This window comes from Trachurus trachurus (assembly GCF_905171665.1).
Source record: "Trachurus trachurus genome assembly, chromosome: 23".
Classification (NCBI taxonomy): Eukaryota; Metazoa; Chordata; class Actinopteri; order Carangiformes; family Carangidae; genus Trachurus; species Trachurus trachurus.
The window spans coordinates 481,921-505,183 of NC_139912.1; the positions used below are offsets into that span (position 1 = coordinate 481,921).

At 44.6% G+C, this 23,263-nt stretch overlaps 2 protein-coding genes across 2 annotated transcripts in view; one reads left to right on the top strand and one right to left on the bottom strand.

The window, feature by feature from the left end:
* The window catches only part of LOC311006644 (protein DENND6B-like), an 18,055-nt gene extending 5,738 nt beyond the window's left edge, over nt 1-12,317 (top strand). Inside the window, exons 9-19 of the mRNA XM_083999521.1 lie at nt 1-54; nt 135-230; nt 1,411-1,505; nt 2,083-2,148; nt 2,276-2,340; nt 3,030-3,119; nt 3,216-3,269; nt 3,728-3,837; nt 4,685-4,787; nt 11,517-11,591; nt 12,134-12,317. The exon at nt 1-54 is cut by the window's left edge and continues 125 nt beyond it. Of these exons, the coding sequence (XP_083855647.1) occupies nt 1-54; nt 135-230; nt 1,411-1,505; nt 2,083-2,148; nt 2,276-2,340; nt 3,030-3,119; nt 3,216-3,269; nt 3,728-3,837; nt 4,685-4,787; nt 11,517-11,591; nt 12,134-12,268 (943 nt within the window). The 3' untranslated portion in view covers nt 12,269-12,317. The remainder of the gene's footprint in view (nt 55-134; nt 231-1,410; nt 1,506-2,082; nt 2,149-2,275; nt 2,341-3,029; nt 3,120-3,215; nt 3,270-3,727; nt 3,838-4,684; nt 4,788-11,516; nt 11,592-12,133) is intronic.
* A 1,884-nt stretch (nt 12,318-14,201) lies between these two features.
* On the bottom strand, nt 14,202-23,199 carry LOC311006478 (GRIP and coiled-coil domain-containing protein 1-like; the record flags this gene model as incomplete). The annotated part of the gene is made up of 6 exons (XM_083999325.1): nt 23,063-23,199; nt 20,028-20,444; nt 19,690-19,749; nt 19,026-19,601; nt 16,919-17,389; nt 14,202-15,026 (listed from the first exon to the last, which is right to left on the bottom strand). The coding sequence occupies exons 2-6, from the start codon at nt 20,373-20,375 to the stop codon at nt 14,202-14,204; spliced, it is 2,280 nt and encodes a 759-aa protein (XP_083855451.1). The 5' UTR covers nt 20,376-20,444; nt 23,063-23,199.
* Between the last annotated feature and the right edge of the window lie 64 nt (nt 23,200-23,263).

Genomic DNA, 23,263 nt, shown 5'->3' on the forward strand with positions numbered 1-23,263 from the left:
CGTCATGGCGCCCTCTCCCACCGTCTCCTCGGAAACGGTGCTGGCTCTGGTCAGGTCAGTGAACGCCGCCGGCCAATCAGGACTCACCTGGACCGTGGTTGCCGTGGTAACAGTGTGTGTGTGTCTCTCCTCAGCTCCGTCAGTCCTCTGAAGTTCTGCTGCGACTTCAGACCGTACTTCACCATCCACGACAGCGAGTTCAGAGAGTACACCACCAGGACGCAGGCGCCGTGAGTTCACCTGAGTTCACCTGTCTAACACCTGCCCCCCCCTCCCGCCCATTCCCCTTCTGTTAGACCGGTCTGCCATCCAGTCCTCCCATTAAGCTGGTCTGTCCTCTCTCCCTATGAACCAGTCTGCCATCCAGTCCTCCCATTAAGCTGGTCTGTCCTCTCTCCCTATGAACCAGTCTGCCATCCAGTCCTCCCATTAAGCTAGTCTGTCCTCTCTTCCTATGAACCAGTCTGCCATCCAGTCCTCCCATTAAGCTGGTCTGTCCTCTCTTCCTATGAACCAGTCTGCCATCCAGTCCTCCCATTAAGCTGGTCTGTCCTCTCTTCCTATGAACCAGTCTGCCATCCAGTCCTCCCATTAAGCTGGTCTGCCCTCCCTTCCCATGAACCAGTCTGCCATCCAGTCCTCCCATTAAGCTGGTCTGTCCTCTCTTCCTATGAACCAGTCTGCCATCCAGTCCTCCCATTAAGCTGGTCTGCCCTCCCTTCCCATGAACCAGTCTGCCATCCAGTCCTCCCATTAAGCTGGTCTGCCCTCTCTTCCCATGAACCAGTCTGCCATCCAGTCCTCCCATTAAGCTGGTCTGCCCTCTCTTCCTATGAACCAGTCTGCCATCCAGTCCTCCCATTAAGCTGGTCTGTCCTCTCTTCCTATGAACCAGTCTGCCATCCAGTCCTCCCATTAAGCTGGTCTGCCCTCTCTTCCTATGAACCAGTCTGCCATCCAGTCCTCCCATTAAGCTGGTCTGCCCTCTCTTCCTATGAACCAGTCTGTCATCCAGTCCTCCCATTAAGCTGGTCTGCTCTCCCTGCCTCCCTTGCCTACCAGAAGTTTCCTCCTTCAGCTGTTGTTAACATTTCCATGTTTCTCACATTCTCTGTTATAAACTGTCTTCTTGTCTGTAACAACATCTCTGTCCCGTCTGTCCGTCCTGGGTAATGATCCCTCCTCTGTTGCTCACCCTGAGCTTTCTCCTGGTTTTCCCTGTTAAAAGGGTTTTCCATGGAGTTTTTCCTCAGTGGATGTGAGGGTCTAAGGACAGAGGATGTTGTTATGATGGGATGTAAAGCCCTTTGAGACAAACTGGTGGTAAAAACGGGCTATACTAATAAAACTGCCTTGTCTTGCCTGAGTTCACCTGAGTTCACCTTTGACCTTACCTGTCTGTCCCGTCAGGCCCAATGTGGTTCTGGGCGTCACCAATCCGTTCTTCATCAAGACGTTCCAGTCGTGGCCTCACATCCTCCGACTGGGCGAAGTCCGGATGGCAGGTGTGTTGATGATGTCGTCGTGGTTACACTTAGAACTAGAGCACTGTAAAAGAGAGTAAGGACACCACCATTGACTCCCGTGGTAAGCCTCATGCCCCCTAGTGGCAGGATATGGGTATTCCCTTGCCCCTTAGGAGGTCTTTCACCTCCTACCAGGCCATTGCCTTAATAAGAATGTATTCTTAGCAATTCTTGCCTGGTAAAATAAAGGTTTACTACTCTACATTGCAAAAGCGCCCAGAAAACCCATTCACTCCAATGTATGTGTGTTGCCCACTTGCTGCTAAATTGATGAAAACGGCCGTGTTTTTGTTTTTAGGTGTCTTGGTCATATCAGATTATATTTATAATTTGTTTATTACAAAATGTAGATTGAAACATTCATGTAGACAACTGTTTTTTTGTTTGTATTTTTTTTTTACTCGCCTATGTGTTAATAGGGTTAGGGTTAGGCGCTTCCATTGGACCGATGCTGTCCTTACTCTCTTTTACACTGCTCTAGGTAGAACAAACACGGTTCACACCTGTCTGTCTGTCTGTCTGATCGCCGGTTCGATCCCCTGTCTGTCTCCTCCAGGTGATCTACCTAAACAGGTGAAGGTGAAGAAACTCTCCAAACTGAAAACACTGGACACCAAACCAGGTAACGTCACAGACCAGGACCAGGTGAGAACCAGAACACTTGAGAGTGTCGCTCACCGTGTGTGTGTGTGCGTGTGTGTGTGTGTGTGTGTGTGTGTGTGTGTGTGTGTGTGTGTGTGTGTGTGCAGGCATCTACACGGCGTACAAGACGTTTCTCCACAAAGACAAGATCCTGATCAAGAGGCTGTTGAAGGTAAAACGTTGTGGGCTTTGTTTCATTTCTGTTTTTTGTAATTGCACTGCAAAAACTCAAAATCTTACCAAGAGTATTTGTCTTATTTCTAGTCAAAACAAATCTCATTCTACCTAAAATATGTATATTTATACACATATACATACATAGTTATATATTAAAAGCAGCTTGTTTTTAGACACTTTTTACTTCTTTCAAGCAGATTTTCACTTGAAATAAGTAGAAAAATCTGATAGTGGAGCAAGTTTTTCTTTCTTATTACAAACACAAAAAACTGCTTTCACTGGCAGATTTTTCTACTTATTTCAAGTGAAAATTAGTTTGAAACAAGTGAAAATGATCTAAAAACAAGTTCATTTTTAGGTGATGAGTCTTATTTTAAGTGGAAAGAGATTAGTTTTGACTAGAAATGAGACATTTTGACAAGAAATAAGACAAATATTCTTGGAAAGATTTTGAGTTTTTGCAGTGTCTTTTATTATGGTGCAAAAAAATAAATACAAATACAAACATTGTGGGCGTGGCCTGTGTAACGTTGTGGGCGTGGCCTGTGTAGCGTTGTGGGCGGGGCCTGTGTAACGTTGTGGGCGGGGCCTGTGTAACGTTGTGGGCGGGGCCTGTGTAGCGTTGTGGGCGTGGCCTGTGTAACCATGTGGGCGGGGCCTGTGTAACCATGACGACGTGTGCAGGGCATCCAGAGGAAGCGGCCGTCCGAGGTGCAGAGCGCCATCCTGAGGCGACACCTGTTGGAGCTGACGCAGAGCTTCATCATCCCTCTGGTGAGAACCGGCCAATCACGTCGCTCCACCGCCGTGGCGTCACCACGCTGTGATGTCACTGAGCAGGAAGTGTAACCCCTGTGTCTTGTCTGACAGGAGCGCTACATGGCCAGCCTGATGCCGCTGCAGCGGTCCGTGACGCCCTGGAAGGTAAAACAGGAATCACTGCAAAAACTCTACATCTATCCAAGAATATTTCTCTTATTTCTTGTCAAAACTAAACTCTTTTCACTTGTTTTTAGATCATTTTCACTTGTTTCAAACTAATTTTCACTTGAAATAAATAGAAAAATCTGCCAGTGAAAGCAAGTTTTTTGTGTTTGTAATAAGAAAGAAAAACTTGCTCCATTATCAGATTTTTCTACTTATTTCAAGTGAAAATCAGCTTGAAAGAAGTAAAAAGTGTCTAAAAACAAGCTGCTTTTAATGTGATGAGTCTTATTTTAAGTGGAAAGAGATTAGTTTTGACTAGAAATTAGACAAATATTCTTGGAAAGATGTGGAGTTTTTGCAGTGAAGCGGGTCGGCTGATGTCACAGTGATGTCACAGTGATGTCACAGTGATGTCATCGTCGTGTTGTTTGATTGGCTGCTGGTTGTGTGTTCAGACGCCTCCTCAGATCCGACCGTTCAGTCAGGACGAGTTCATGGCGACGCTCGACCACGCCGGACCGCAGCTCACCTCCGTGCTGAAAGGGGACTGGATGGGCCTGTACAGGTGAGTCACCAGCTGTGTGTGTGTGTGTGTGTGTACAGGTGTGTGTGTGTGTGTGCGGTTTTAACATTTAGCAGCTAAGTTTGACTCTCCAGAATTAACATAGTAGATATCAACAACGTCTTTCTGACTGGTCCTAACTACATTCTGAATAGTTGGATTTTTCATTCAAGCATTTCATTCTGTGATTCAGTTTTGCCTCTTGTCAAAAAGAACATTTCAGATCCACAACTCCGTTCTTCCTTCACTGTAACATTCATGTGTATGGGGTTTGTCATTACAGATATCTACAGTTCAGTTGCAGATATCCACTATGTGAATTACAGATATCTGTAACTGAATTACCACTAGTACTAATTCCAGTTACAGATATCTACAACTTCATTTCACCTAGTCAAAACTTAATTACAGATATCTGAACAGGGACATGTAGATATCTGTAATTGAGGTGAATTAAAGATCTAGAACTGGAATTATGACTAGTCAGAATCAAGTTGTAGATATCTGTAACTGGAGTTAGTACTAGTGGTAATTCAGTTCCAGATATCTGTAATTCACATAGTGGATATCTGCAACTGAACTGTAGATATCTGTAATGACAAACCCCATACACATGAATGTTACAGTGAAGGAAGAACGGAGTTGTGGATCTGAAATATTCTTTTTGACAAGAGGCAAAACTGAATGACAGAGATCTACAACCACAAATCCAGTCTGGTTTTTAAATGTTAGGGTGAGGGTTAGGTGTGTGTACAGGTGTGTGTGTAGGTGTGTGTGTGTGTGTGTGTGTGTGTGTGTGTGTAGGTGTGTGTGTTCTCTAACTTCCTGTCTCGTCTCGTCGCTCCGACAGGAAGTTCTTCCGCTCTCCGAACTTCGACGGCTGGTACCGACAGCGACACCGAGAGATGAGCCAGAAGCTGGAGAGTCTCCACCTGGAGGTCATCTGTGACGCCGTGAGTGACATCATCACATGATGTCATCACATGACATCATCACATGTCATCACTCCTTCACCACGGCCAATAACTAAACTCACACACAAACTAACATTCAACAAGCAAATAAAAAAATATCTTGGAATTTCATATGTAAGGGATAATGCCCGACGAGGTGTCCATTATCAGAAATTAATGGACGACGCGGAGGCGTGAACCGTCCGACGCGAAGCGGAGGACGGTTGCTTCCGCGAAGTCCATTAATTTCTGATAATGGACACCTCGTCGGGCATTATCCCGCTTATACCATGGTCACTTACGAGATAAATACATATTAAATCAATTACTTATAATTTAATGTTGTTTTTACCGTTAAAATGTTGTTTTTACCGTTATAATCATACGTCTTTAAGCGGCTGAGCCGAGCGGACTATTTAATAACACTCGTCGGCGATAAAAAAAAAAAAAAAAAAAAAAAAAAAGAGGGACCCGCTGTGACCGCAGCGTGCAGTCAGTGACTTTGCCACAGCCTGGTAGTTGATCAGTGAAGGGAGGTGATGTGACGGCTCAAATGTTACCTGACACAAAGTTTTTCAGAGGTCCAGTGCACTTCTTACCGCTTGTGTGTTTACAGACTCCAGTGCCGTGATGCGCTGAAAAAAAGTTGTTATGGTCCGAGTGTCCGTTGCCGTGGTTACTAACAAGCGTTTGAGCCAGCGCAGTAATATTTAGAACGTAATCAGGCAATTTGACCGGAACATCTTTATGGGTGTCCATTATCACTTTTTAATGGACACCCAGCAGCCAATCAGAATCGAGGATTCACCCAGACCATGGTATAACTGTAAAATAACATACGCACACATACACATACACATGCACACACACATACACACACACTTAAAGGGTCTTATGTAGCGTAACAGGGTCTCTTGTTGTCATCTTCATTTGTTTTTTGTTTTTTTTGTCACTTAAATTTTTATTGACAAATCAACATAAGTAAATACAAATACAATCAAATATAACAAAAGCTGCCTGGGAATACAACTTATTCTTACTATCTTGTGGGTTAGAGTATTCATCAGTTACTGTTCCTGTTCGATACTGTCTTGAGTCTTGTATAGTGTCCATTTCTCCCATTTCTTGTCCAGTTGAGCTTCTTGTAGCCTCAGTATGTGTGTCAGTTTTTCCATTAGAAATATTTCTTCCACAATTGACAGCCACTGATCTTTCGTTGGTGTTGTTTCTTTTCCCCAGTTTCTAGTGATGGCTTTCTTGCCTGCTACCAGCAGTATTTTGATCAAATAGCCATCACTAGTGTTAACGGTCTCATCTGAAAATTTACATAGATAAAGCACTGAACTGGTCTTCGACACACCATATCCTAATATTTTCTGTAGCTCCTTACATACTATTTCCCAAAATACAGTTATTTTTTGACAATTCCAAAAGACATGAGAATGGTCTACATCAAAAGATCCACATTCCCGCCAACACTTTTGACGACTGCGTAGCTGTTTACTTTTCATTTTCGGTGTAATAAAAAAGCGGATTAGATTCTTCCATGCGAACTCTCTCCAGATTCGTGAATAAGTGGTTGAGTGATGTACCTTCCACATTTCGTGCCATTCCTCATTTGAAATTTCTAAATTAAGTTCTTCCTCCCACTTCATCTTAATATATGTAGTTGAATGCTTATTGTTATTGTTCAATCCTTGATATAATGATGAAATTATTCTTATGTTGCTTTCCTGATATGCTTTTACTAAAATTCGGATGACATCATTCACTTCCCTGGAGGAATCTGACTTGATCTCCTTTTTATAGTAGTCCCTTACTTGATAATATCTGAAGAGTTCACACATATCCAATTCGTACCTTTCCCTGAGTTTTGCAAAACTCATCAGCTCCCCTTTGTTTTCTAACATACACCAAGCAGTTATTCCCTTTTCTGTCCATTGTAAAAATCTCGGATCATATTTTGCTGGATTGAAATTGTTGTCGTAAGCTATCCATTTTAATATTTTTGCATCATTCTGAATCTTGTACATTTTCAGTATTTTAAACCATATATCTAATGTGTGTACTGTAATTGGATCCATATTAATTTTAAGCTCCTTATATAACTGGTTATCACCAATCATATTTTGAATTGGAATTTGGTTTACTTCTTTCTCTATATCTTTCCATTTTGCTCTAAATTCTGACTTACACCAGCAATATACAGGTCTCAGTTGAGCAGCGAAGAAATACTCCCTTAGATTCGGAAGTCCCATTCCTCCCTTTTCTTTAGGGAGCTGGAGCGTTTTGTATCTGACTCTAGGCTTTTTGCCCCCCCAAACAAATCTGGAGATCATTCTATCCCATCCTACAAATTGGCCTTGGGGGATATCTATTGGCAGGGATTGAAACATGTATAGAAATCTGGGTAATATATTTAGTTTAACTATATCAATTCTTGAATTAAAGTCCAGTGGTAGGGTAGACCATCTTGTTATATCTTTCTGTATTTCTTGTTTTAAAGTTTTATAATTTGCACTGTATAGCTCTGAAAGGTTTTTAGTAATCATGACACCCAAATATTTGATTGCTTTTAAGTTCCAATTAAATTTGTATGTTTCCTTGATTTCTCTTGATGGGTAATAGTTGAGTGCTAAAATCTGAGTTTTAGATACATTGATTTTATATCCTGAGAAATGCCCATACAGTTCTAGTAGCTTCATCAGATTAGGGAGTGTGGTGTTTGGTTGCTCGAGGAAAGCTATTATGTCATCAGCAAAAAGCCCGATTTTATGTTCTACATCTTTAATTATGACACCTTTAATTTCTTTATTTTGTCGAACTGCTTGAGCCAGAGGTTCTATAAATATCGCGAATAGAGTTGGCGACAGACAACAACCTTGTCTGGTTGATCTTTCTAATAATATTTTTTCTGTCAAATTTCCATTAATTTTTATTCTAGCCGAAGGCTTTTGGTATAGTGATTTAATTAGATGTACAGATTTATTATTGAAACCAAATCGTTCTAGCACTAGATAGAGAAATGTCCAATTTACGCAGTCGAATGCTTTTTCCGCATCGATACTAACTAGCACAGTACTTTGTTTTCTTTTTTGTGCTTGGCTGATTATTTGTAAAGTTCTTCGAATATTGTCCTGTGTTTGACGGCCTGATATGAACCCCGTTTGGTCCTCATCTATTAATTCTGCTATAAATGTATTTATTCTTTTAGAGATAATGGATGTATATATTTTATAATCTATATTTAGTATTGAGATCGGTCTGTAACTTTCACATCTGTCTTTATCTTTGCCTGGTTTTAAAATTACTGAAATAATTGCCTCTGTCCATGTTAGAGGTATTTTCTTTTCTTTCAGAGTCCAGTTAAAGGAGGCCTGGAGTGCTGGTATCAGCTCTGTTTTAAAAAGCTTGTACCATTCTGCAGGGTAACCATCGCTCCCTGGAGATTTGTTATTTTTCAATGAGTTTATTGCTTGAATAATCTCTTCTCTTGTAATATCTGCTGTTAATCTTTCATTTTGTCTAGAGCCAATTGATGGTAAATCTAATTGTTCCAAAAAATGTCTTACTTCCTCCTCATTTGCTGCAGGTGGCTGCGTATATAATTTTTTATAGAACCCCTTGAATATGTTCTCTATGCCCTCTGGTTCGTGTATTAGCTCATTGGTATGAGGGTCTCTAATTTTTTGAATGGTATTCAGTGCTTGTTGTTTTCGGATACGTTTGGCTAAAAGTTTGGTCGCTCTGGGGCCAATCTCGTAATAGTTTTGCTTCAAATATGTGTTCTTCTTGCCATATTCATCTAGTAGTAATTCAGTTATCTTCATTTTGGTTTCCTTGATTTGTTTCTTTATTTTAGGGTCATTTGTCTTTTGGTATTTTTGCTCTAGTTCTCTCAATGTTAGAGAGTGATTTAAATATGCCTCTCTTCTTAATTTTTTTAATAATGTGGTTCTAGCTATTAACTTTCCCCGAACAACCACTTTTAAAGCATCCCAAATAATGTGTGGGCTCATTTCTCCCGTGTTATTTTCCTCCATATGTTGTCTAATATCTTCCTTCAGATCTTTCACCAGTCCTTTATTGTTTAGTATTCCTACATTTAATCTCCAGATTGTTTGTCTTCTCCTGGCATTAAGATTTATTTTTAGAAATAGCCCATTATGATCTGATATATCTGCACCTCCAATCGTACACTCAGTCACTCTATGTCTATCCTCCATATTTATGAAATAATAGTCTATTCTTGAGTGGACGTTGTGTGTTGCCGAATAGTGTGTGAAATCCTTTACAAAAGGATTGAGGCTCCTCCATATGTCTATCATTCCTAATTCTTCTAATGACACCTTTACAAATTTTGATATCTGTTTTTTATTCCCTTTTAGACTTGTTGTGTCCAAACTATAGTTCAAGATTATATTAAAATCCCCCCCACAGATTAAAGTACCTTCCTTTTCTGTTGCAATAAGATTAAACAGAGATTTAAAAAAATGTTTACTACTTTCTGGAGGTGCATAGACATTTATCAACGTAACCGGTTCATTCTCTAATTTTCCCTTTACCAGCACGTACCTACCCTCTTTATCTTTGATTTCCTTTTCACAGACAAATATAGTTGAGTTTGGGATTAATATCATAACCCCCCTCCTACGCCCTTGTTTATATGTACTATAATACGAATTTCTAAATCCAAATTTTTTTAATTTTTCATGTTCTGTCTGGGACAGATGAGTTTCTTGTAAAAATATGACATGTGGTTTTTCTTTTTTCAATTTAGTTATAACTATTCCTCTCTTTTTAGGTGTGTTTAGACCGTTTACATTTAAGGACAGTATATTCAGATCATTACATACCATATTGCTTCACTATTATACATATGTATTTCCCCAAGCAACTCAAAAAAATATGAACATGAACATGAACAGAGTTAAGAACATTAGAACTTCCACAGGAGGAATCTTCTTCTCCCCAAGTCCCTGTTGGAGGGTGGATGGGAAATCCTCCCGTTGAGGGCCCACCCCTAGACCTAAAGCTGCTTAGTCTAGAAAAGTCCAACATTGTCTCTCATCCAGTCGGTAGGCTACTGTTTACAACTTTAATATCTGAAGCCTTTTCATATTATTTATCTCAACCAAAGGACCATGCCTTGTTTTTTTTGTTTTTTTTTAAATCATTAACCCAGGTTAATATTATATGAAGCCATGTTATGTTTTCCAGACATGATGTTACTTATCAGATTTTCTCTGGTATCCTTGTAACTTCTCCCTCGCTCGTTGTGCCGCCGTATGGCTTGATCTGTGACTCGCTCGTTGCCATCCCGGGTCACTTCCAGTCCTCCCCGCCGCTCGTCCCGCGTCCTCGTCTGATGCGTCCACAGTTAATCCCCTTGCTCTCATGTCCTGCGCTGCATCCCCCGCATTGTCATAGCTCTTCACACCGTTGCTCCAGTGAATTCTTATTTTCGTGAATGGGGTCTGGAAACGGATCCCATTTTCTTTCAATACTCTTTTGATGCTCAGATATGTTTTGCGTTTTTGTACGATTTCCGTGGGGTAGTCGTGGTCGAATTGGATTTTCTTATTGCCCACCTGTATCCCCTTCTTCTGCCAGACTTTCTGTAGGACCATCTCCTTTGTTTCAAACTTTAGGAAGTTTACCACCACTGCTCTCGGAGCGCCGCCCGGACCAGGTCTTGGAGCGAGAGCTCTGTGGGCGCGTTGTATTTGTAGATTGGTTCCGTCGGGCAGCTCCAGCTCTTTTTTAAGGAGTTGATCCAAGTAATCTGTGATGGAGCTTCCTTCTGTGTCCTCAGGCAATCCGAAAATCCGGACATTATTTCGGCGGGACCTCGCTTCAAGGTCTGTTAGTTTGTCTTGCATCTGGTCTGTCTGTTTTGTTAATTTGAGTAACAGGTTGTTCGTATCCATGTTATACTCCTCTAGCTCCGCTATTCGAGCCTGCGCCTCGGTTAGGCTCGCCCTCTGCTCCTGTAACTCTCTGTGGCTTTCTGTAAGCTTTTGCTCTATGTCTTGTCTTAAGGAAGCGATTTCTTGTTTCATTTCACCTTTGAGTTCCTCTTTGATTGTCGTCAGCTCGTTGTGGAGTTCTCGCTTGAGGTCCCGTATATCACCGCGGATATCAGCGAGTCCAGCTTTCAGTGTCTCGGCGTGGTCCATTTTCTCTGTCGCGTCACTTTCAGGTTCACTTACGTCGGTGACTTCTTCTCTTGTAGTTCGTTCTGGAGTTTTCTGCGGGGTTTTATTTTTCCTCCGGCCTCGTTTGCCACTCATCTCAAAGTTTGTGACGGTTATATGTCGAGTTGTTCACATTGAGTGGTTTGATTTTACCGACTTGGGCGAGCTAAAAAACTATGCTGCTAACCCGTCCGCCATCTTGCAGGAAGTCCGCCATCTTCATTTGTTTTACCCTCTTATTTTATTCTTTTTATTTTATTTTATTTTATTTTATAACTGCTGTACATCGGAGTTGTCTTACACAGGTTCTTTGATGTGGATGATAATCTGATGGTACAGACTTAATGTAAGATTCTGTTGACTTGTCTTTATGTTGTGACTGCAGATTTATGTTTAAATGTAGCTACTGGTTTTAACTGTGAAACCCCAGGAAGACTAGCGGTGTTCTAGAGCAGCTAATGGGGATCCTAACAAATAAAACATAAATAAAACATCATCACAGCTGCTCCTCTGACCAGATGTTCTCTTCCAGGACCTGCTGGGCTGGACCAGGGACAAGTCTGAGGTGGAGATCGTGGACCTGGTGCTGAAGCTCAGAGAGAAACTGGTGAGTTGATCTGGTCTGGACCAAAAGGAAGCGCTTTGCACTCACTGGATAAAAAATAATGAGACACCTGATGTAGTAATTATGAGATAAAGAAAAAGGAAATGTCTATAAATCCGCTCTCGCTGTCTCAAAACAAGCAAATGATTAATTACTACGATCGACTGTTCTTCTGTCACCGTAAACTGAATCTGAATTTGAATTGTGAGAGAGATGGATTTTCAGTGAGGATCAAATTTAATTGGATTTCAATTATAAATGATACTATTCAGATACAGTTGTTCAATGCAATGATTCAAATTAAACAATACAATTTCTAATCATGTGATTCAAATTAAAATTTTCAATTCAAATATTCAAGTTCAGTAATTCAAATTCAAATATGAATGATTCACATTCAGTTTCTGGAGGCACAAGTTTCTATAGAAGGAAAACAATTTACGTCGTGGAATTGTTGTAACTTTTCTTTTTGATACATTTTACCTGTATTTGTGTAGTTTGTGTGTGTGTGTGTTAAACAGGAAGTGTGTGTGTGTGTGTTTCAGATGAAGGCGCGTCGGCAGCAGCTGCAGCTGAAGGACGGAGTGACACACAAACTACACACTTTCATCAACACAATGATCACAACGCTGTCTGACGAGCTGCAGAGTGTGCTGCACACACACACCGACACACACTGACACACACACACACACACACACACACACACACACACACACACACACACACACACACTTCTTCTTTGTTCCTCTGACATGAATGTTAATGAGAAGTTAATAACAATGTTTAACATTATTAACACAACTCGGTGCAGCTGCTTCACTACAGATGTTTCTCTTCCTCCTCTTCCTCTTCTCCTTCTTCCTCCTCCTCTTCCTCCTCTTCTTCTTCCAGATGTGACTTTTTTTTTATTTATTCCTTTATTCCAGTTTCACGTGTAACAGGAAGTTGATTAAACCAGTGTAAATAAACTGTGTCACTGAGCCTTTATGAGTTTTTATTTGTATCATTTTGTTTTATAAATGTTTTTCCAACATGTAAAAATTACAAATATGAAAACTTTATTGTTCACAGAGTGGGAATTCATCTTCGGTCTCAAGTTGGTAAAAGTTGTAATCAATGAGGCCGATCGGTTCATGATGCCTTCACTGTGTGTGTGAGAACCGAGCGGCCATACTTACCTTTTACTTTTACTCATCTATCCACTTTTTTTTTGATTAGTCGATTAGTGAAACGATACATTTTTTGGTTGACGATTAATTTAACTCAGTTTAACACTTTGATGCCGTCTCTGTTTTGCTGAGGAGATTCAAAGAGTTTATTGCCATGTCAACAAGTGAAATCAAGTTGATAGGAATGTGTCTTGGTTTTTGCTCTCACAGAAAAACAATACAATACTCCCACCACATACACCACAATAAATAATACACACAATGCCGTACAATACATGTACGGGGAGGACGATACCCAGCAGCGTCACCTCAGCAGAAGTGGCAGTGCGAGGAGAAACTACTGTCTCTAAAACGAGATGTTCTACCTTTAATACTTGTGTATCTCCTGCCTGATGGGAGGAGATTAAAGAGGTAGTGTGCCAGGTGAGAGTGATCTGCTATCATTTTATTGGCCTTCCTGATGAGTCTAGTTGAGTAAAGTGATGTAAGTGAGGGGAGTTTACTGCGACCTATGATCATAGAAGCTCGGCGATGAACTGTTTAACCTGTAAAAATGTTCGAAAATGGCCTCGGTGGTTTTCTCCATTTTCTCCAAAACCTCCGGCCCTGCGTTGGACTCCCCTCGGCCCCCCAGACGACAACATATTCGAATTTGAAGAAATTAGATTTTTGGTTAAAAAAAAACGGGGTTAACAGATACCAACGACTCTGACACATTAATACTACCCGTTCATTTTTAATTTTTATTAGCTCCTCATGTCATGGGATTTCTTGGTTTCCCTCATCAAACTCATCAAATACACAATCCAACAACTCCACAACGCTCTGGTGGACAAGTTGTGAGCTGCACATTCACCACGCTATGAGATAATAACACAACGTTACCACACAGAGTTGTTTTAGAGGGAAATTCATGCAAAACCACTGATGCACGTTGCCTTCAGGGACAGTTTTTCATCAACAGTCTCTGTATTTCCCTCTAAAACAACTCTGTGTGGTAACGTTGTGTTATTATCTCATAGCGTGGTGAATGTGCAGCTCACAACTTGTCCACCAGAGCGTTGTGGAGTTGTTGGATTGTGTATTTGATGAGTTTGATGAGGGAAACCAAGAAATCCAAGGTTCAAATTAAAGGTAGCTACTAACGAACCTATAGGGGATTATGGCAATGTATGGGCCAATTTGACAAAATGTTGAACTATCCCTTTAATTTTCACACAAGATACCAGAACCAGAACCAGTCAGAACCAGTTTGAAGCAGAAAATAGTTTTAATTTCAAGCGAAAGAGAATCAAAAATAAACATCAAGGAACCAGAACCATCGATTAGTCACACGTTTAAATATTGATCCATCTCATCTCTGATTGGTCCACCAGGCCGACGCCCCCTCGTCTCATCTCTGATTGGTCCACCAGGCGGCCAACGCCCCCCTCATCTCATCTCATCTCTGATTGGTCCACCAGTTGGCCGGCCCCGCCCCCTGCAGCCGCATCACGCCCTGCCTCTCTGCGGGGCTGAAGTGCAGCACGGTGAGGACGGCGTTGAGCGCGTGCTGGCGGCCGCCGCCGTCGGGCAGCGTGAGGAACTTGTAGACGACGTTCTTCAGATACTCCATGTTGGCTCCTTCTCTGCTGCGGTCGCGGCTCAGCTTCTCCAGTCGCTGTCGTAGCTCCGCCTCCTCGTCGCCGTGGCGCTGGCCGTCGGCCGCGAGTCGCCCACGCAGCCGCCGCGTCTCCTCCTCCAGCGCGTGTTTGTGGCGGCGCAGCGCGGCGAGCTCCGCCTCCTTCCTGGCCAGCTGCTCGCCGTACAGCAGCAGCGTCGGCTCGGCGACCGCCACGCGCCGCAGCGCCACGGCAACCGCGTCGCCCTCGCTGTCCGGCCGCGGCTCGTCCTCGTCGGCCTGATCGACGGCGCTAGCGTTAGCGGCGAGGCTAGCGTTAGCGCTGCGTAGCCGCTCCAGCTCGCCGTCCTTCTCCTGCAGCAGCGCCATCGTGCGTTCCCGCTGCTTGTGAAGCTCCGCCTCCAGACGCAGCAGCTCGTCGCGGTGCGTCGCCGCGGCGGCTAGCGCTTCCCGCCGCGCGGTCTGCTGCAGCGCCGCCACCGCCGCCGCGCGCTCCTCCAGCTCGCGGGCGTGGCGCGCCTCGGCCTCGTCGCCGTGGATACGCAGGGTGATGTACTTCTCCTTCAGCTCCGACAGCTGCGCACGCTGCTCCTCCAGCTGCGTCGCCTGGCAACCGTCTCTAGTGTTCTTGTTCTTCAGAACCACCTGGTAACAAAACGTTAAGACGTGTTGGAATTATTTTATGTTAACGGCGTGACCGTGATTAAAGGTGCAGTTCGTAAGTTGTAGCAGTGGTGTAGTCTAATGTTCTGTAGTAGGTAAACTGCTTTCTAGGTGGTAAACTGTTCATACTTGTATCACATAGACGCTGGTTCTCTAACTGTTTTACATCAAGGACCCAAAACTGACACAAATTAGATAAAGTAGCATTTCCTGATGGAAATGCGTGTGAATGCTGAAAGCAGCTGAACGCTGTTGCAGAATTAGCAAATAGTGCAAGCAGTGATCACCATACAAATGGTTGACCGAGGTAGGAATCGAACCCACAACCTCATGGTCAGTAGACTTTCACTCTGCCTCTAGGCCACAGTGTACACACAGTTGCAGAGACTGTTGTCTGTTGATGAGCTGCACTCTGTCTCACTCTGAAGTTAATGAGCCCAAAGCTGCACCTGTTGGAAACACACTGTGTCAACACCAAGAAAGCTTGAGAGTCAAGCTTGAATGACTTACAATTAAAATTTCTGTGAATTTCAGGCTGAGAGCAGCAGTTTCAACATGAAGCAAGTTATCAGAAGTCAACAGAGGACGACTGGGAAAATAATTCACTATAATTGTTGTTGGGGCAAGATTTGAACCAGTAACCTTCAGGTCTTCAGCCCAGTGAGCTAACCACTAGGCTACAGACAGAGACAGTATGTGAGGGGCAAAGAAAACCTTTAATAAGAAGATCACTGGCTTCTGCTTTTTTAAAAAAGTAATGAAAGTGCAGAAATTAGCCACACCAAGTAAGAAGAGGACCTTTTTTGTGACCTGTGACTATTTTTTGGTGAATTGAAACGAATTAAAAAGCACTTAACAGCAAGTTACAAAGTTGAGCTCCTTCTCCTGCCGCTGTGAAAAAAATGCATTGGGCTGAATGAGAGCAGAGAGCTCCCTGGCTGCATTTAAAAAATATTTTAAATTATTATCTAAGTCTCTTTGCATTTTTGACCAGAATTTTAGCCAGAAGACAAGTGTGGCTACAAAACTGGAGAAAATAATGTGTCTAGAGTTTAATTTGTGACCGTGCTGACAGTTTAGCCAGAAAAACTCTAGAATGTTTTTTTGCCTCTCTCCACTCTGGCTGACAATGTCACCACTCTAGCTCTGCTCGTTAGACGCAACACACACCCATTATAAAGCTGGATTTTGTCAAAAAACTTAATGATTTTAAAACTGCCACATATCAGAAACTGTTGAAGATATCAATAAGCTGAGTTTGAAGACTGTTCCAATGCATTCTCTATGGGGAAAAAAAATCTGAAAAAGTTAAATATTTGAAAAAGTATAAAAAGTATGAAAAATTTGAATACATCCAATAAAGTCCAGAAAAAGTTGCACGTTTTGATGTATGAATTGTTGAAATAGCACAAAGCATGAAGGACTAGAAGAAGACCGTAAAAAGGCGGAAGAAAATGGCCGAACAGAAGAACAATAGTGTGAATGCTTTCAGCATTTCAGCATTCACACTAATTAGACCACGGACCCCCATTGGACAAAACACCAGAAATACACAAACTATCAGTGTACGTTTAAATTAGGCGTACATTTTTGAAAGATTATAGAGACATTTCTGGGAAAAAAGTGGTACAATTTCTCTTTTTTTGGGGGGAAAAATCTGGTAAAATCTCTCAGAAAAAGTGGTAAAATTTCGAAAAAAAAAAGTTCTCTAGTTTTGTTGTACTGGCTATACTGAAGTATTTATACTGAGTATAGCTGAGATCACATAGACTACACCACCGGTTGTGTTTTGGTTTGTATTGTGTTTCTATTATAACGTATTGTGTTAGTATTGTGTAATGTTTTTATGTTAAAATTGATCCAAACAAACCAACCTGCGCTCGCAGCTTGTAGCGCTCAAACTCGTCCTTCAGCTGCCTCAGCTCCTGCTGCAGCGCCGCGGTCGCCACGGTGTCGTCGCCGGGCAACGTGGCTGTGTCGCCGGGCAACGGCTCGGTCTGCAGCAGCTGCTGGATGCTCTGGTCCTGGTTCTGGTCCTGGTTCTTCAGCTGCAGCAGCTTCTTCAGCTTCTCCATCTTCTCCTTCAGCGCCGCCACGTCCAGGTCGACATCGAGGTCGCGGTCGCGGGCCGTCCTGCCGGTGGCGGCGATGGCGAGCGTCTTGTTCTCGGTGTCGAGCTGCAGCACGCGGTCTCGGAGCCTCTGGGCCGTCGTCTGGTCTCGCTGCCGGTTCTTCTCCGCCGCTCCGAGCAGCTCCGACAGCTCCGACACGCGCTGCTCCAGACCGGCCGCGCGGCTCTCCGCCGCCGCCGCGCGCTCACGAGCTCGCTCCTCCAGCTCCACGGCCTGAAACACATCACACCGTTCAATGACCCTCGGAAAGCAGCTCCACGGCCTAAAACACATCACACACCGTTCAATGACCCTCGGAAAGCAGCTCCACGGCCTAAAACACATCACACACCGTTCAATGACCCTCGGAAAGCAGAGAATCTCACGGTTCACATGCAGTTTACAGCTCGACTCTATCATGAACGGTTCAGAAGTTATTTCATGTTTTGTAAAACACGTGCAAGCGTTGTGTCGATGCTACGTTCGGTTTAGCATCGATGCTACACTCTGTTAGCGTCGTTGCTACGTTCGGTTTAGCATCGTTGCTACGTTAGGTTTAGCATTGATACTACGTTTGGTTTAGCATCGTTCGGTTTAGCATCGTTGCTACATTAGGTTTAGCAACGTTGTTACGTTAGGTTTAGCATCGTTGCTATGTTTGCTTTAGCATCGATACTACGTTCGGTTTAGCATCGTTGCCACGTTCGGTTTAGCATCGATGCTACGTTCGGTTTAGCATCGTTGATACGTTCGGTTTAGCATCGTTGCTATGTTCGGTTTAGCATCGTTGATACGTTCGGTTTAGCATCGTTGCTATGTTCGGTTTAGCATCGTTGCCACGTTCGGTTTAGCATCGATGCTACGTTCGGTTTAGCATCGATGCTACGTTCGGTTTAGCATCGTTGCTACGTTCAGTTTAGCATCGTTGCTATGTTCGGTTTACCATCGTTGCTACGTTAGGTTTAGCATCGTTGCCACGTTCGGTTTAGCATCGTTGCTACGTTCGGTTTAGCATCGTTGCTATGTTCGGTTTAGCATCGTTGCCACGTTCGGTTTAGCATCGTTGCTATGTTCGGTTTAGCATCGTTGCTACGTTAGGTTTAGCATCGTTGCCACGTTCGGTTTAGCATCGATGCTACGTTCGGTTTAGCATCGTTGCTATGTTCGGTTTAGCATCGATGCTACGTTCGGTTTAGCATCGTTGCTACGTTAGGTTTAGCATCGATGCTACACTCTGTTAGCGTCATTGCTACGTTCGGTTTAGCATCGATGCTACCTTCTGTTAGCGTCGATGCTACTCGGTTTAGCATCTGTTTCTGTACCCGTCCCTTCTTGTCATAGAGGCACCATTCAATGACCGTCGGAAAGCGGAGAATCCTGCGATTCAGATGCAGTTTACAGCTCGTCTCTATCATGAACGGTTCAGGAGATATTTCATGTATCGATCAAGGGGGCAGTTGTGGGTCTGAGAAGTGAAGTCACTTCCTCGTTCAACAAACTGCAATCCCCTCTTCTTCCTCTGGGGGCTGGTGTCAGAAAGCAGCATTCTCCATAGACCCCCATGTTAAAATCACCCACTTTACATCCTCAGTAAACACTCTGAGGGGGGGGGGTTAACTCTACCATTTTACTGTTATTAGGTTAAAACTCTGGCCAATTAGGGCGCGGAAACGGTGAGTGACAGGTCCGGAGACCGCTGCTTCGAGGCCAGTGGGCGGGTTCTCGGCCGGCTAACGGCCGCACCGCTCCAAATATGGCAAGTAGAATCCAACATGGCGCAGCTCAAACCCCCGTAGTAGAGACACAAAACAGACTCCCCCAAACCAGTGGAGGTGACGTCACGGTGCTACGGCCGTTCTCTTGATCTCACCTTGCGCGTCTCGTTGTGGGTCTGGTCCTGGAACTGGTTCTTCATCTGGACCAGTTCTCTCTGCAGCTCGTCCACTCGGGGATCAGGTTTGTTCTGGTTCTGCTCGGCGGCGAGCAGCTTGGTCCGCAGCTCGTCTCTCTCCTCCCTCAGCCGGCCCAGCTCGGCCTCGGCCTCGGCGCCGCGGTCGGCGGCCTGCGTCGTCACGGTGATGGTGTTGTTGGCGTGCTGCAGCCGGTCCCGCTGCTGCTGCAGGAGGCGCTGCAGCTCGTGCAGCTGCGTGGCGTGGTCGCTCTGCTCCTGCTGCCGCTCGTGCTGCTGCGTGATGACGCGCGCGCGGCTCTCCGCCAGCTGCTGCCGCACGCCGCGCAGCTCCTCCTCCTGCTGCGTCTCCACGGCGACCAGGCGCTCCCGCAGCTCCTCCACTTCCTGCTTCAGCTGCCGCTTGTCGGCCTGGAAACCGGCCTCCATGCGCGACTTCTCCTGCGTCACCGTGGCGATGGCGACGGTCAGCGTGCTCAGCTGGCCGCGCAGCTGCAGCAGCCGCCGCTCCTCAGGAGGGGGCGTGGCCTGCTGCGGCTGAGGGGGCGTGGCCTCGGGAGGGGGCGTGGCCTGCTGCTGCTGAGGCTCCGCCCCCATCACAGCGCCGCCGCTCTCCGCCTCTGACTCCACCGCCGCCGCAGTCTGAACCAGAGGAGGAGAAGAAGAAGAGGAGGATGAACTCTGACTGGAATGCACAGACAGGAACAACGGCGTTACACTGTTTATTTATTTGTAAATAAATATTTGTTAACGCTGTTTATTGATTTTATGCGTGTGAGTTGGTCAGTTCAGGTAAACGGATTAAAGGGATTAATAAAGTATATTCTATTCTAAACAGAGTCCAAATAATTTGACATGTTTGAGCATTTTATTAAAAAAGTGACTCAATAGTTACTTTTACAATGAAGTAACTAAGTTACTAACTAGTACTTTCATGAGTAACTGATGAAGCGGTGAGGTCACCTGTCCTCCCAGCTCGTCCTCTGATTGGTCGCCTCTGGGCTCGGTGGGCGTGTCCTCGCTGTCCTCGCTGTGCAGAGAGAAGCCGTCGTCCGGCAGCAGCTCGGGGCTGGCGGCGGCCGCGGCGGTGGTGATGTCATCGTGGTCCTGGTCCTCGTGGTCGGGCGCGGCGGTCAGCGCCCTGAGGCTCGACTCCAGCGCCTCCTTCTCCTTCAGAAGACTCTTGTAGGCGCGGACCAGGTCCTTGAAGCGGCTCTGGTACTGGACCAGCTGCTTCTTCTGCAGCTCCACCGCGTCCAGCAGCTCCTTCCTGCTCGGACCGCCGCCGAAGCTCATCCCAAACTTCTCCATGACGACGACGACGCGGCGCCGGTCCGACCCGGTTCATGTGGATCTGGGCCGGACCATAGTGGACTCAACCTGTCGACACAGAACAACCACAGGCCGGATCAATACTCATCAATATTTAACGAGGGATACGCCAACATTTTTTATTTTTTTTTGTGTCTTGCCTCACTCCCGAGTCCATGACCAGCAGATAGACACCATCCTTTCCACTGTGCGTGCAGTAACCATGGAGATAGAGCCGTATCGCCGTAATTAGCTTAGCTCAAACACTGAAAGTGTATAGGTAGTGTTAGCCTGCCTCCACCTAAAGTCGCTAATTAGCTTAGCTCAAACGCTGGAAGTGTATGGGTAGTGTTAGACTGCCTCCACCTAAAGTCGCTAATTAGCTTAGCTCAAACACTGGAAGTGTATGGGTAGTGTTAGCCTGCCTCCACCTAAAGTCGCTAATTAGCTTAGCTCAAACGCTGGAAGTGTATAGGTAGTGTTAGCCTGCCTCCTACCTAAAGTCGCTAATTAGCTTAGCTCAAACGCTGGAAGTGTATAGGTAGTGTTAGCCTGCCTCCTACCTAAAGTCGCTAATTAGCTTAGCTCAAACACTGGAAGTGTATAGGTAGTGTTAGCCTGCCTCCACCTAAAGTCGCTAATTAGCTTAGCTCAAACACTGGAAGTGTATGGGTAGTGTTAGCCTGCCTCCACCTAATGTCGCTAATTAGCTTAGCTCAAACACTGGAAGTGTATAGGTAGTGTTAGCCTGCCTCCTCCTAAAGTCGCTAATTAGCTTAGCTCAAACGCTGGAAGTGTATGGGTAGTGTTAGCCTGCCTCCACCTAAAGTCGCTAATTAGCTTAGCTCAAACACTGGAAGTGTATGGGTAGTGTTAGCCTGCCTCCACCTAAAGTCGCTAATTAGCTTAGCTCAAACGCTGGAAGTGTATAGGTAGTGTTAGCCTGCCTCCTACCTAAAGTCGCTAATTAGCTTAGCTCAAACGCTGGAAGTGTATAGGTAGTGTTAGCCTGCCTCCTACCTAAAGTCGCTAATTAGCTTAGCTCAAACACTGGAAGTGTATAGGTAGTGTTAGCCTGCCTCCACCTAAAGTCGCTAATTAGCTTAGCTCAAACACTGGAAGTGTATGGGTAGTGTTAGCCTGCCTCCACCTAATGTCGCTAATTAGCTTAGCTCAAACACTGGAAGTGTATAGGTAGTGTTAGCCTGCCTCCTCCTAAAGTCGCTAATTAGCTTAGCTCAAACACTGGAAGTGTATGGGTAGTGTTAGCCTGCCTCCACCTAAAGTCGCTAATTAGCTTAGCTCAAACACTGGAAGTGTATGGGTAGTGTTAGCCTGCCTCCACCTAAAGTCGCTAATTAGCTTACCTCAAACACTGGAAGTGTATGGGTAGTGTTAGCCTGCCTCCACCTAAAGTCGCTAATTAGCTTAGCTCAAACACTGGAAGTGTATGGGTAGTGTTAGCCTGCCTCCACCTAAAGTCGCTAATTAGCTTAGCTCAAACACTGGAAGTGTATGGGTAGTGTTAGCCTGCCTCCTACCTGAGCTGAAACCAGCAGTCAGAAGCTGATTTCATTTTAGCTCTAAACTCTGTAAATATTTCACTTTATCCACATTTCAAACATGTTTAGGTGAGAAAGTAGCCGTTTAGATCAGCAGTGTGTTGTTAATTTGTCTAAATACCAGCTGTTTACAATTTTGTTTGGACGAATTTGGCGCTACTCAAGCTAGCCGTTGTGACCAACGCACTTCCGGTTACTTTCACAAAATAAAACACCCGTTGCCCTTTACATACAGAAAACCATGACGATAGAATTTGTGCTTTTACTTTGAAATAGGAAGCGAACCTACCCTCGATGTAGCTAGCTTGAACCAAAATAAAGCGTCTTTGCTTGAACCCTCCGTTTTGACCGATCTCGTCTCGTTAGCGGCATTTGACCGCTCAAGATGCCTTACCGGAGAGTTTTGTAGCTCTGAGACGAAGATCGGCCGCCGGTTTCCGTTTAGAGTTGCTGAAGAGTTTCTCTGATGACTTTAGGTGGAGGCGGGCTAACACTACCCATACACTTCCAGTGTTTGAGCTAAGCTAATTAGCGACTTAAGTGGAGGCAGGCTAACACTACCCATACACTTCCAGTGTTTGAGCTAAGCTAATTAGCGACTTTAGGTAGGAGGCAGGCTAACACTACCTATACACTTCCAGTGTTTGAGCTAAGCTAATTAGCGACTTTAGGTAGGAGGCAGGCTAACACTACCTATACACTTCCAGTGTTTGAGCTAAGCTAATTACGGGCGATACGGCTCTATCTCCCTTGTTACTGCACGCACAGTGGAAAGGATGGTGTCTATCTGCTGGTCATGGACTCAGGAGTGAGGCAAGACACGAAAAAAAAATGTTGGCATATCCCTTTAATCTATCAATCGATTAATTGATCAATAAAAGTATAGAATGATTATTGTCACAGGTCTGTCGTTAGTCTGACATGAATAAATATAAATAAATAAAATATATAGTTGTCAGGTTCAAAAACAGCTCTTCGTGACGTCACAGTGAGCTCAGTCTCAGTGTTGATGATTTTATCAGATCGATTATCGATCCCATCAGTTCCTGTCACAGGGTTTTACAGCTCAGAGTGAAACTTGAACGTTAACCGACAGAAACACCGACGTTAGTCTCCGGTTCTTACCTGGTCGATCGGTGATCGGTCGGTTTAACGAGCTCCACTAGTTACTGGATTATAACACAAACTGGATTTATACAGAAAGTGTAGAAGTGCAAATACAACAAACACAGACCGAGAACTGCCAGCGAGCAGCCGCCATGTTGGACTGAACCGGAGCTGGAGGAGGAGGAGGAGGAGGCGGGAATTCAGTGATGCCTTCAGGAC